Source organism: Tetrao urogallus (genome assembly GCF_951394365.1).
Source record: "Tetrao urogallus genome assembly, chromosome: 1".
Classification (NCBI taxonomy): domain Eukaryota; kingdom Metazoa; phylum Chordata; class Aves; order Galliformes; family Phasianidae; genus Tetrao; species Tetrao urogallus.
Window position 1 is genome coordinate 56,281,235 of NC_136813.1, and position 14,714 is coordinate 56,295,948.

The window sequence follows — 14,714 nt, forward strand, 5'->3', positions numbered from 1 at the left end:
ATTAAATACACTGGTCAATAGGAAAAACAAGTTTTTAAATTTGCACGTGTGACGAGTGAGCATTTTGGAGCAAATCCATAATTAGCCACAAAGAACTCTGACCCTTCTTAGCTAAGACAGTACTGCCACCTTTCTAACACTTGTGACCGTTGTAAGAACAAGAAGGAAAAAAACAACATATCAGCCCTGATATACCAACCACATATGCATTCAAAATTACAGATATTTACAAGAAAAATATATATATTTAATTAAAAAGCCACTGAAAAACATGGACTTTTAGTCAGATGCTGCACTTTCTGCAAAATGAGGTAATTTAGATGCAAACAAATTAAGTTTAGTAGAGTTCAGGATCCACAGTCTCCAACACCTAGAGTACAGATTGCTTCAGTGAATGGCTTGACTGCTTCTATATGTTCATAGCAAGAAATCACCAGATCCAGTTAAATCCTGTTTTGTAGTGCTCTTGATGCAACACTGACTAATGTCAGAAGGCTTCCCAGCTCAGTTTTACAACTGGTCTTTCAATAGAAAGAAAAAAAATAGTTATAAATTGGTTTCATCCCAAGATGGATCATTCATGTTCTTTAGAACTTTTCTAACAAGCTTCTCCAAGTCCTTGCGAGCTCTTTGTTCTTCTTCTAATGATTTCTTCATCTTTTTGTTATCCTGTTTAACAGAGACAGAACTATTAGTTTTGGGTTGAGGGTTGGTTTTTTTTTTTTCGTTTTGTTTCAAGAAAAGATCTTTTCTGACCACACACACTGTCAATTACAAATTCAGAAGTGTGTTATTAGCTGTTTACAAGTACAATTTTAATAAAATTTAACACGTGACAGTTACTTCACATAGCAAAACTAAAAACAGAGATTGAACTATTTGCTATTTATTTGAAGGACCTGAGGGTCCTGCATAATGCAAGTGCCAGTAACAGATGGCCAGTAATCTTGAATTCTTCTGCCCAAAGCTAACCAACAGCAGCAGAATGTCTCTTGTCAGTGGAGGAGGGAAACAGAGCAACAACAGTAGAATAAGTATCCCCCTAAGAACTTCCTGTAATTATACCTAGCTTTAAAATCTTAGAAAAGCATCTGAAAGCTTAATGCATATTAGCTTCCTTCAGTGAGTAAGCAAACAGTTGAAAGTACCACCTCAAAAATTGTTATGTTCTCTGAGAAGTGTTCTGTGACCGAAGTTTAACACACACAAATACCAATAATCTAAGACGATTCTGAATTTCACCAAACACCAGTGCTGAGAATATCCACTAATGCACCAAAATACCACAAACAACAAGACTGTAAGGATGTTTCTGACTGAACCACAGCAATTCTTCCATTTGTTAATCCAGAAGATGCCAAGCTGATGCTGACAACAGTGGAGAAGCAACCCCACTGAAGATGAGACAAGGCCCTCAAGACAAAGGGTCTATGGGTGTTTAACACAAGCAGGTGTGCAATCCAGGGGTCCCACTGGACTCCCATCAGCTGTCATTTACAGAAATTTCTAGAAACAGAACAAGATCAGCAGTTGCCTACATTCCCTCCTCAAATTTTTGAAAAACTCAAGAAATTTCAACCTTTTCTTCTAAGTACAGACAATTTCACTTGTTGCCAATTCAGGAATGTACTACTAAGAACAAGTGATGAAATGTGAATGAAAAGTGATGAAAAGTGATGGAAACCACTATGAGAAGGATCCTATGTTGTGGTTTACCCTTGGACCTACACCAACTAGTGCACGATGTACTCCCAGACAGCTTTTATGCATGAACTTTGGGGTCATTTAAGACCTTCCCAGCTCAGAGATCATTTTTACCGCTTCTCCACCTGGCGACATCAGAACAGCAGACCAAAAATGGTCTTCTAAGCTAACATCCCTGATACTACAAGAAAACAAAGTTGGCCTTTAATAAGTCTTGGCCTTGGAAGATGCCAGATTACAAAGTGTATTTGAAAAGGAAAAAAAAAGAAGCTGGAAGTTCAAGAGAGGGTGACTTTTTGCTTAGGATCACAGAGACGTCAGCAGGTCCTCAATGAGGCAGCACTTCTACCCTTTGTACAGAAGCAGCCAGGCCACAGAAATATTAGTGAATTATTAATATTACCTGTACTGTATTTCTAAAAAGACTGCAAAATTCACATCAAACCTAGAATACATATATTTCGATGTAGACTGAAAACAGCAAAAATACATCAACTGTCTTGTTTCAAGAAACAGGCATAACACCCTTAAAAATACTGGGCATATTTACAGATGGGCAAAGAATTCAGATACACATTTAGAGCTCAAAAATTGAAGTAATTTGAATACAAACACATTTTACTTTAACACAGGAGATTTTATCTGGTTTCAGTTAAAATCAGTTTGCAAATTCACGCATTGGAGAATGGGTTAATTCAATTCTTTTTCACCAGTTTTGAGAACTGAGTATGTAAAGTAGCATATAAATATGGTTTAAACAGGCTTTGTCCTGTCAAGAAAAGATTTTTACAATAACTCATTTGGATATATAAAACATGCTTAGAATATCAGCTGCAACTTCCATACTAGCAACTGAAGCGTAATATACTGCAATTTCCCACATGACCAACAAGCAGACTAAGCTACCCCTAGGGTTAGACCTCATTAAAAAAGGCACATGATAGGCAGAGAACAGGACTCTAACTCCTGAAATGAGTATTTGTAGGAGGTGTTCAGGTTACTGGAAGACTGTAAATCGAAGCCTAAGTAAATCCAAATAATTATATTATTAAAAATCAAGAGCAAATGCAATTTCAGTCTCTACGTACTTATTTTGCTTGCAATACACCAGAGCTAAATTTAATGCTTTAAACATTTCAAAAGTTGTAGCATCCAAAAACCAATGAAACATAACTAAATCCTCTTAGACACAGGATACATCATGCTCCTCCCAAAGGCTACTAATGACAACCACAAAAGATGGTGGCTATCTCTCAAATTGGTGTTGCTTACTTTTAAAATTGAATCTCAGATATGAATTTAGTCCAAAATCAAAGTTAATTCCTATCAAACTAAATCAACTTACAACCTGCATTTGTTTCAATAACAAGCCTTATCTTTCCATTCTCCATGTTGCTATATATGTAGCAAGTTACTAACCTGTCTTAACTCCTGTACTTCATCCTTTAATGCATATACTGTGTCAACAAGGCTTCTAAAATGAAAAAAAGATCATCTGTTACAATGATTTTCATAATGATGTTTAAATCTACTATTAGACAAAACTGTTAAGTGAAATCTGTTCAACTTTGTGTTAAAAATTCTCTTATCCTGATTTATATTCTTTAACAGCAGCAAGGGCCCACCATCAGCTTCTCTGAACAGGTTACACCCCTCAAACACATACTGACCTACAGTAGTTCCTACATTATAGCTTTCTTTAACAGGAAGATATTCAACTTCTAAAATGCACCTTAACAAAAGAAAACAGAATGACACCACACGCCAACTAGAAAGACAACATCAATTTAATAATGAAATCTTAAAGCACTTGGAAAAACTATTTACAAGTGAAGCATAACATTCCGGGGCATAAAAGGAATAAACTGAGAACCATTTGCAGAGAAGTTGGGCAACAAGCATTTAAATGAAGGCCAACTGCACTCACAAGGACTGGCAGCATACTCCAAGCACCTACATCCCCTTCTATTTATATACCATGCACATTGCAGTAAGAAATGGGAGGAGGAAGAGAAGTGCAAAGTTTACGGTTTTAATCTATCATTCATTAAATGTTCTCTTACTTCTCTTCTATAACAGTCTGACCATTACTTTTAGTTTCTTCTACAATGATTTTCTCTTCTTCTGGAAGCAGGACTTGAGGAGCTGATTCTTTGCGGGAACCTGTTGTAAAAATAGATTACAAAATGAGAACCTAGCAAGCAGCACTGGGGAATTTTAATCATTATTTCATTCACTGCACAATACACCCGCATGACCAAGGTATATCACTTTCAATTCCACCCCTTCCCTTCATACACACAGATTACTGATGTTTTTATATTCGAAACCACAGCCTTACAATTAAAAACTATAGTCTAACATTTCCATCCTGGTGATGATAACTCCTCTGCATTATTGATGGGGATGCTACACGGTTCAATGAATAGGGCACTGGTCAACTATCAGCAAGATCTATACAAATTCACCATAGCTGAGTCAGAGAAAGGTAATTACGATTAAGAAGTAGCAATTTAAGCCTCAAGGACAGATTCTGATCTCACACTGATACAAATCCAAAATGGTACAATGACAGAGAAGTTAAAAACATTTTCCCCAGAACACCACAAACACCACAACTGCATATGTGCATAGACACAAACATGCACATATGCTTTAAGACAATCTTTTAGTCACATAAATGTAATACAGCCACCATATTTTAAAATAAGCTTTCAGAAATACTTAACGGCTTAACGAACAGTCAAAACCTTCCAACATCTTCAGAATACTTTCTATAATCGTTACAGTTTTTAACATTAAGATAATTCATACAAATTCTAACGGTGTAGCTCATAATAGAAGAATCCAACTGCTATGCATCCATTCATAAAGTATGTACTCTAAAAACACTGTTTAGACTGCAACAAATTTTTTAAAGATGGGCTGTAAACTGCTGCCTAAACATTTGTCTAGAATTCAAATACCACAGATAAGACATTAAAATTCTTGCATATTTTGACTAATATACAAGTATTAACGACGTATGCTTGCCTACCTATTTACTGTAATGAGTTTTTACTAATGAAGAATATCTCCATTCCAGCACTGTTTGCACAGCTCAACAGGTACGGCAGAGTTACATGCCTCCAGGAGACAGCCCCCTCTGAACAGCTGTTTTGTGATAACAGTGTTTCTCTTTCAAAATTCATGACAAAACATCTGACCTCAGCACACCAAGTTAAAGAAATTCAAGCTCACTGGAAAATCCTGACTTTCTAACAGCTGCAGTCTTGTGTTCTAAACAATGAGTTTGTAGAGAACATATAGAGAACATTTTGCAGCACACATTAAGCCCATTAGACTGTTTAAACATCTGTAACGTAGAAAGTAGTTTCCTTAACCTGAAAGTAAAGATCAAACATATCAATACATGATGGTCAAACTTCATGGAATAAAAACAACTGAGCATCTGAGAACAGAATCTCGTCCTTGAAAGCCATAAGTTCTTGATCTTGCGAAGTGAACAAAAACTTAGGAATTAATAACCTCCCTCATTTTGCAGGGAAGGAGCAATCTACAAAACAAGCACAGCAAATCAGGCTCATGGATATTTGTTTGCACTATCAATCTTTAGCTGCAAAAAAGTCACCTTATGTTTATTTTAATTGATTGGTTACCTCTTTGCTTCATTTGACCGAGACGTAACATTTTGCATTTAATGAAATGTTACTTCAGGACGTTAGTTGGCACCAGCTACTACTAAATGCAGAGTCTCTGTATCAATCCTTATAATCCAATACAGTTATATACACACATGCATGTAAAAGTCTACACTGGCATATCCTCATCCATGTACAATAAACAATACTACTGAGACAGAATACACTGCTTCATGAAAATAAAACGGTCACCAACATTATACACACAATGAGACCCACAATACACATACACATACAGTTACACAAGGTAAACTGCTCATGCGAACACTGGCTTTCCTGTGCCACAGAATATCAACTACTGCAGAATTCAGGACATTACAAGTGTGACCCTCACCTTCACTGCTCTCATGTAAACAGAAAGTTGCTTTTTAAACCCCGTATGCACTTGCTAACTATCAAAGGCACAAACACATAGGTCATGTATCCTGCAACAAAGGAGGATCTTGTTATCAACTGAGTACGTGCACAGAAGTGTCAGGTTTGATGTGTCAGGTCCCATTTGAGGTGTTAAGTTCAAAAAGCAAAATGAAGCTATGTAATCGTCCTGCTTTTTTTGTAACGTTTATGCCTAAAGCCCTTATTTCTTTTCTGCATCTCAAATGAACTTCAAACAGAGCATTACTTGGTAACTAGTATTCAGCAATATACCACATACTAATCCTTCGGCCTCCACCAGCTTCTCAGGGACTCCGTGTAACTATTTCTCTTCAGAAAGGATTACAAGCTACAGCTTTAGGACTTGAAGAGGGAGCTGCATTCAAGTACATTGCAGGCTGTGCACAGAGCTGTACTAAGAGGACAGGTCAGGAAGTTGTCACAACTTAAGTAATCCTAGATACTGAGCACACAAGAATCCCTAGTCCAAGCCAAACAGGCAAAAAGAGAAGGTTCAACTGACCACCAAAAATTCTGCTCCTAAATCTCCTGAGATGATTCAACCAGAAGTCCTAGGTTAGAAATAACTATAGTGGAAAAAAAAAATCTCAAGCTTTACTAGAGAGGTTTAGTTTTGTTTTACTTTTTGGTGGAGGTGTTAAATGAAGGGAGAAAGAGGGATGTGCAGCAAACTCAAATGACTGCTTCATGATCAGAGAAATATAAAAGCTGAGGAAGCTGCCAGTCTACTTTTCAGTAGGGAAACTCATAAATCCAGAATCTTGGAAGAATGAGACATCCCATATTGAGTGCTTCATAATTAAGACAAAGGCAAAATAAGAAACCACTGCCATTCAACCTTCACTTAGATGCCAGCAAGAAAGTAAAGGTTCAGCTTTAGTATTTCCCAGCCCTAGAGTGGTAAACAAAGGGTTACCGTGCTTCTTACCAATACTGCACCCTAAATTGGAGATTGAGTTTGCTAAGCCAATAGAACCAAGCAAACAGTAATACAGCCCACCAGGCCTTGAGGCCTTTGCAACACACACACGTGACACACAGAGCAGGCCTGTCAGTAGCAAGCAGTTCTCAGCATGTCTAAAAAAAAAAAAAAAAAAAAAAAAAAAAAAAAAAAAAAATGAACCCATTAAGCCAATAACAAGATGAAGGCGGGTATTCATTTCCCATTCTTTATGCTGTTAAATTCAGGCCTCATTTCAAAGCTTGCTCCCCTCATAAGTCAGAGAACAGAGCTCTTTCTTTCACTTAGCCGTTCTGAGCAGAAGGCACAACCCGGGTACTTTACATTCACAGTGATGCTATGAGCTTGCCTTCTTCCCAGAGATTATGAGGCTCTACTTTCTGGCTTAAAGTTAGATTCGCAGTGATGGTAGTTCACTTAAAAAACAAACAAACAAACAAAACCCTGAGAATTTCAGACCATCGAGTTTTTACTGCACAACTTCAAAGAATTGCAATTTTATACTTTTTTCATATCCTTAATATGATTAGGAAAGGGGGTGAATAATGCACAATAAAAGGCCAAAAATTAGAAATAGTATTTACAGACGTATAGCTGTTTTCTACCGACTTTACTAAGCTCTCTACATAAGCTACATAGATCTAAATTATTTCAAGTTTCAGAGACAGAAGTCTGACTTGCCACTGAAAGACAAATACAAGGGCAGCCCCAAGAGTAACGCCTCCTATCTTATTTGTTGGCCCAAAGTCAGAGGAGGACGCTGGTGGTTCAGCAGCAGGGGTTGAACCTTCCCACCAATACCCCATTACACGTTGTTGCCCTGCAACAGATGGCAGCAGATGGGCAATGTGACACACGGTGCCTGACACAGAGCTGTGTAAGAGGCAAAGGTGTGCAAAGGAATTCCTCCCTGCAGGAAAAAAACTGCCATTCAGAGACACGCGCTGAACATTTATGGACAACAAATGGTGGATGTGAGCACCCTGAGGCACTGAGCAGTGCGTTGCAGCAATGGTGATAGCAGCATGAAAGACAAGCCACGCTCCTGACAGTCATGCAGACCATTAAATGCATTGCCCACAGCCTCTTGTTCACTGATGGCAAAAATGAGTAGCTAATGATGGTGACGTTATTGAAAAAGTGTTCTGTAGCTGAGAATTTGCTCGATCAAATAATAATATTGTGCTCTTTGTATCTGTTACAGCTTTCATGGAAATTAACAGGAGGCATTGCTTTCAGAGCAACCTATGCATGTTCATACACAATTTTTAGACAAGTTAGCCACTGAGTGTATTCAGACACATCATTTCCCTGTGGAAGGAAATGTTTAACAGAAAATAAGAATTACTTATTTAGAACACAGTTTTTCACTGTATTAGTTACATTCAAGATGCTGAAGTGGATAAGCAGACCTGCAAAATTCATCTTCTGTTTCTCACTGCATTTGCTGTCAAAGCTTCCAAGCTGTGTGTGTTGACATTAAAAGAATTGAGAGAAAAAGAAAGGCAATCCTTCACGCTATAGATCTGTCAGAAGTCAAAAGGGAGTCTGCCCTTAAATATCTTGTGCAAAAATACACAACTTCTTTGTGAAACCTTCAAGTAGCAAAAAAGTCTAGCACAAAAATGGTGTTTGTTTGTTTGTTTTTGTTTTTTTTTTTACTAGCAGCAATTCACAACTAGGAAAGAACCCACAAGACTCAAATGACAGATCTAGGCAGCTTACAGCAAAACATTTTGATGAATAAAAAGAAAATAATTAGACTTAAATAAACATACAACTCCACATCCAAACTTTAGTCACTTCAGAACAGAATGAAGAGTTTGAAAGACAGGCACATTATTTGAAGTGGCAAATTTTTCAAAGACAATAATTTTAAAGAGTTATCCCACAACCTTTACTACATTTTCACTAAACAATACGAATAAAAATGCAACCAGAGGGCTAAACCTAAATTTAAGTCATAGCAAAAAAAAAAAAAAAAAAAAGACCTTTCAACAGAACTAGATTTTGTGTTTTGTTCATTTGATAGAACCATTTTGTTCTATTAGTACATATACTAAATGATTATTTTGCTTTAAAACACTCAAATATGGCTTTTTTTTAAAAATAGAAACAAGATGACTTGCTTTAAGAGAAAAATGTACGATATTAAATCCTGGAAATGAATAAAGTTGTAGAAACATTGTACAAATCAATATATTCATAAACTGTATCTCTGGTAACAGGTTCTGCAGTAGCACATTTGAAATTGTTCCAATTATTCAACTGTGCTTTTATTGAAAATATACCAATTCAGAAAATGAAAAAAGATAATTAAGGAGGGAGGGAGACTACAAAAGCGTTCTACGACTGACAAAATTTCTGAACAGTTATTAGAAAATAAACACCAAGACGCGTACTGCACATTATACGGAATTTCCTGCAGTTGCCAATTACATTAAACAAAGATTATACGCAACTCAAAAAAGCTTTTTCACTTCAGCATTTGATTCCTCTATGGAGAAGGGAGGGAAGAAAGGAGGTACTGGGAGAAAAGGGAGTCAAGTGTTAAGTTACCAGTTACGCTGTACTTTCCCCCTGTGTAATAATTAAATATTAAAGTCACAGTCTAGCAAATGCAAAATTTATTTCAACTGTACATAACAGATGTCCTTTTTTATATAAAACAAAACACTTAATTGATATATGCAACCACAAACAATATGCATACTGTACAGTACAATGCAACATTCAGATATACATCCATTTTGTATTTTCAAAAGGCAGTTACCTACTGAAAATGGCTTCTCCCATTCACAAATGAAGTGCACAATATATATTAATTTTTCTATGTTTTACGTCACTATATACACATTACTGTGTTTTGGCAAGATTATGCAAAACACGCTATTAATACTCGTTGGCTTCAATTTATAGCAAATACCAATTCATGGGAACACTGTGTAAGCCATGTGAAGAGGGGCTGACAATGGCTTGAACCTACCTTCTAACTCAGATTCTCCATCCTTCCAGTATATTTGTAACTGTACACATATATTTTACAGAATTGCATAAACAGAAGGTACTATTATTACCATGACTAAAGTTCCACAAAAATAGAAACACTGAACCTTTGGACTGAATACCACCATTTCCACTTTGCTTTTTTTGTTTGTTTGTTTTTTTAAGAATGTTGCAGTAATACTTCTGATCAATTCACAACAGTTAGTGGTCTGTAACACTGCATGATTTGAACGTAATAAAGTTAGAGATCGTAATTATGAACTTTAACTAAAGTTAATGACTTAAGTGCTACAATAATTAATGGTGGTAAACCGTCAAAGCTTTGGTGCATAGAATGTCAATAAAATCTTCAAATCTTGACAACAAAACATTCTGCATGATATGGAAATTCAAGTGCAGCAACTGTATTTCCAACTTATTTTACACTGTAACATGAAACAGACATAAAAGAATTATCATTGATCTAATGCAGAAAACATTACTTAACTGGAACACCACAGCTTAACAGGGTTAAAAAAAAAAAGCAATCCAAACTTTCCATATATGTAGAACAAAAACTCAAAGGAAAAAGGGAAGTGAAGTGGCTTACAGGTGCACTGTGGAATGGTATGGAGCACACACACGTTTTTCATTACTCTAAGCAACACTCCTCCTCTTAGGAAAAAGTTCAACATACACAAGTTCCTGGCCATTCAGTTAATATATGACTGCTAGTAAGATGTGCCCCTAAAAATTCTGTTTAGTAAGCATTACTGCTTTTGTTAGTCAAGCCTTCAAATACAAGCAATAGTGATAAAAGATAAAGGAAGTGATCAAATAATGCAAGATGAAATGCAAATCTACAAATATTGTTTTGAAATAGCTTCTCCATGTCGATAACCTCGTGTAATCATTCATATCTAGCAATTACCAACTTTCTGATCATGTAACCTGCACGATGGTATTAATTACTTGTAAACTTTTAAATGGAGAGATCAAATCCCCAGGCAGCAATTAATAAGCAGCAATTAACAGCATCATAACTACTCTGAATTTGCTCAGAGTAATAGCTGTACGCTGGATAACACTTAAAGGAATAGAGGAATTGCATTCAGAGATCCTGATGAAAATGAGAACTACTTCTGTCCTTTTATCATCTGCTTTTCTCTAATGCTAAAGAAGATTTGAAAAGCACTTTATTTTTGTTTCAATCCCAATTGCATCATCCACAAGACAGAACACACACTTCACCCCAGCCATGCCCCAGGTACAGGTTCAAGACCACCAGCTGTGTATAAGGTGTTACAGTTCTCTGAAAAGCCAACATGATTGTAGGTGAAGAGCTGTTGCTGAAAACAAACCTGCTCGTGAGAAAAGTTACAAGACACAAAATCTGTCACAGACATGCTCCAAACAGTAAAACCAAAAGCCAAGCATTCTGTTTTCAAGAACTTTGTACAAGCCAGTTTGATTGCAGTTGTACCTAGAGTTTCAGGTGCTGAACACTTGAGCTTTCAGCTGAGGAACGATTTTCATCTCGTCTTTTCAGGCAGAATGGTCATTTGAAAGCTGTGTATTTTAACAGGCAAGTAAACATCTAAACCCTGTTTTCTGCCACACTACTGCATACAGTAAAGTGACAATATGACCACGGGTAATATGAGATTATCAAAACACTGCATGTAATGAGCATGGACTGCTGGGTTTTCATGACAAGCGCCAGATTGAGGGTGAGAGGGAGAGCAGTGCAATCCTTCATATAGACGTCTAAGCAACGACAAAGAGACAGCAGTATAAAAACAAGTTCTCATGGATTAGCAAACGCTTTTCCAAACAAATGGGCCAGATATGTGAATCTGAATGATTTCATAGCTCTTGTACTGTTAATTTTAAACCGTATTTTTCTTACTACCAGCTCCATGTTTTGTTAACAATATGTAGAAAATTCAACAGCTATCACTGAAGTATTTCCATATTGCTGGCATTCAGCTCATAAGCCAGTATGGTTTCAGTACAAAATACAAAAATGTGCTGTATTCAAAAGGAGAAAAAAAAAAAAGAAAAAAGGACTTGTTGCTACACTGACCAAAACCAGAAGTAAAGACCATTCAGAGCTACAAATTAATATCTGTCACTTAAAAAACTCTCAAGAAATATCATCCTTGGCAGGATATACACTTTTTAGAACGACTTATTTGTATGTGCATTGGCAATAGAGCCTTCCACCAGGTATAACTGAAGTTTCAGAAGCTCCCTCAGAAGTTGTTAAAATATCACATTAAAGAGACAAGGAACAGCAAGAAAACATCTAAGAAAAGCAGGCTGTGATACAACAAGCATTTGTTAAGAAAAAGCTCAGAAGTGCATTAGTTCTGGTGAGAGATATATGAGCAACAGCTCTTACGAGATGTAGACCCCATTCTGTAACTATGGGCTGTCCATATACTGTCATAGTCAGAGTCTTCTGAGAGGTCTGAAGGCTCCAAACGAGAAAGACTACTGCGACGACCCAAGGAGTCTAGACTTGATTGGTCATCATCAGCCAAGACGTGATTATGCATCAGGTCAGTGCCTTGCCATGCTAAGGATGTATAGGTGAAATGAAATGGTGGATGTGGATAGGCAGAGGTGGGATGAGGAGGAGAACGTAAGGAATAGCCACAACCAAACACATGAAATAAAAGCAAAAGGTGATGGGAAGAGAAGGAAAAGAGAAAATATTGTTAAAAAGGCACCAAAGCTTTTTCTTGTTTTCATTTTCTTTTTTGTTTGGGGTTCAGGTATAAATTACACTCACTGTAATAGTTTTTGAACTGTTACAATAAAATTTTTGAAGCGTTTTTTAAGCTTACAAGCAGTCTCAGTTGAGAATTTTAAGTAACCAAAATCTTGTTTGAGGGTAGATTTTTTTTGGATGAAGGAGATCAGTTCTTTTCAAGCAAAGAATTAGTTCTGGTCTGGGGGCAATCTGATTTGGGACAGAGCAATAAACACAGCAAGCCAGCATGACCCAGTGCTAATGTGAAAAGCAATAGCCCCTTCCCCATTACACATCCATACCTTCATCCTTTCCCTCCCTTGCAATGACACAGCCATTTGTACAGCTGCTTGGTGAGCCAGGTCAGGGAACAGCTTCAAATGGTAATTAACCCTTCATTTTTATTTTTCAGGTAGACAATTTCCCACCAGCTCACAATACAGCCACATAAGTGCTTGTGTCACTATTACAAAGAGGAAAATGCAGGGGGAAAAAAAGCAAGGTTCTCATGCAGAGCAGAGCTGCCAAACTTTCTACATGTGCAGCACCATCTCATACCCACTCAAAGGGATTGCCAAGCTGAAGCTTCTTTGTGCCTGTAACCCTGTCATTTGTTTAACCAAGTAGAAATTGGATTGACAGAAAAACAAGGCCAAGAGACTAACAGCAATACAGTCTGGTGCCTCACATACCCTCACACACCTCTTCTAACTGGCCTCTATCTGAATCTGTCTTTGTATTTAGATACTTTAAACGCTTAGAATAGTTGATAAAGATGATTAAAGACACTTTCTCTCACCTATTTGCCTTTTTTGATTTTTTTTGTTGCTGTGTTGCTATTTTGTTCTGGTTGTTTTGTTTTGTTTTGTTTTTTAAATAAAAAAAAGCCTGGCAGTATCTGAAAACTGAAACTATGTAAGTGGCCATGTTACAAGCCCAAATCTGCATGACACTACAAAAGATTTAAGCCTTCATTTGGAATAGAAATGTGAAGTAAACACAGAATATAAGCAACAGAGGAAACTGACGGTTATTTTATTTGCATATATAACTAATCCCTACATCCTCCCCACCTTCAAAAAGAAAACTCCCATCCAACGTGCACTGGTGCCAAAGCAACACAAAGCTGGCATTGCCTAGGGCAGCACCTCTGGGGCTTTGCATTAAGATGCAGCTAATAGAAATACCAAATCAGTGATGGGAGGGCCAGGTAGAGAACTAACAGAGGTAAGCCACTGATATGTAAAAGTGGAATATTTCACTGATGGGCAATTCTTTCATTCTGTTTTTCTACACTGACCAATGCTTCCACAGAAAGAATCCCAGCATCATTTTTCCCCCAATTTTCAATTCCCATCTACAAAGGGATCTTCAGAAACTTGATGTCTTAGATGGCAACATTACTCTTTCCAAACAAAGCAGCAAAACTCTTGTTTCTCGCTGCAATTATGAGCAAATAAAAGCTGCTGACTTCTGATGTATGCAATGATACCTAACTGCACCATGTATATTTCTTAAATATACATAGAAAGGAAAGAAAACAGCAAGCAAAATATCATATCCATTAGATGCCTGCACGCACAACTGTGCAAGTGCAAATGTTTCCCCAACCACTTCTTATCACAGTATCCTTGAATATAATCAACAAATCCAATACAGTTAACAGCAACGTCTCAATTAATTTTGTTGGAACAACAGCGTATCTCCAGAATTTTGAACACATTAGTTTCCTTTTATCCAATTCAACACACTACAGTAATGACTGCAGAGCCAGAAAACTGGTCAAACATTAATAAAAAATAGTGTTATAGTAGCCAATTTGTCAAACTCGTCATTATCACCTTGGAGATCTACAGTTCGTTGAGATCAAAAAATTAAAATGAAGGTTTTAGCTGTTACTTCAAATGCTTTAAAAGCCTAATACAAGGGTTATATTCCCATTTTTGAAGTACACACAAATACAAAATTTTGCATTTTTCAAGGTGATAACAATAAGTGAACATGTATTATGTAAATATGTGATCTAGGCCTGCAACTGCACTCTGAGACTTCTCACCTGTCTGTAGAAAGTGCTTCTGCTTGGACATGGACACAGAGACCTGTGGCTAGCAGTAACAGTGTTTAATACTAATTTAAACAATAGACTAGGAGTTATTCCTAATATCTATCCTTCTAACTCCTGACAATAGCAAAAACAGCCAGGTACTCC

At 36.9% G+C, this 14,714-nt stretch overlaps 1 protein-coding gene across 6 annotated transcripts in view; it reads right to left on the bottom strand.

Moving 5' to 3' along the window:
• Positions 1-546: 546 nt before the first annotated feature.
• The window catches only part of ARHGEF7 (Rho guanine nucleotide exchange factor 7), a gene marked incomplete at both ends in the record, with an annotated part of 105,141 nt that continues 90,973 nt past the window's right edge, over positions 547-14,714 (bottom strand). For 3 of the 6 annotated variants that reach the window (XM_079537127.1, XM_079537128.1, XM_079537126.1), the window contains one exon: positions 12,114-12,328. In XM_079537127.1, the coding sequence (XP_079393253.1) occupies positions 12,114-12,328 (215 nt within the window). Of the gene's footprint in view, positions 670-3,123; positions 3,179-3,767; positions 3,868-12,113; positions 12,329-14,714 lie in introns of those variants that run through there. The other 3 variants (XM_079537125.1, XM_079537129.1, XM_079537124.1) reach the window with 2 other exon arrangements.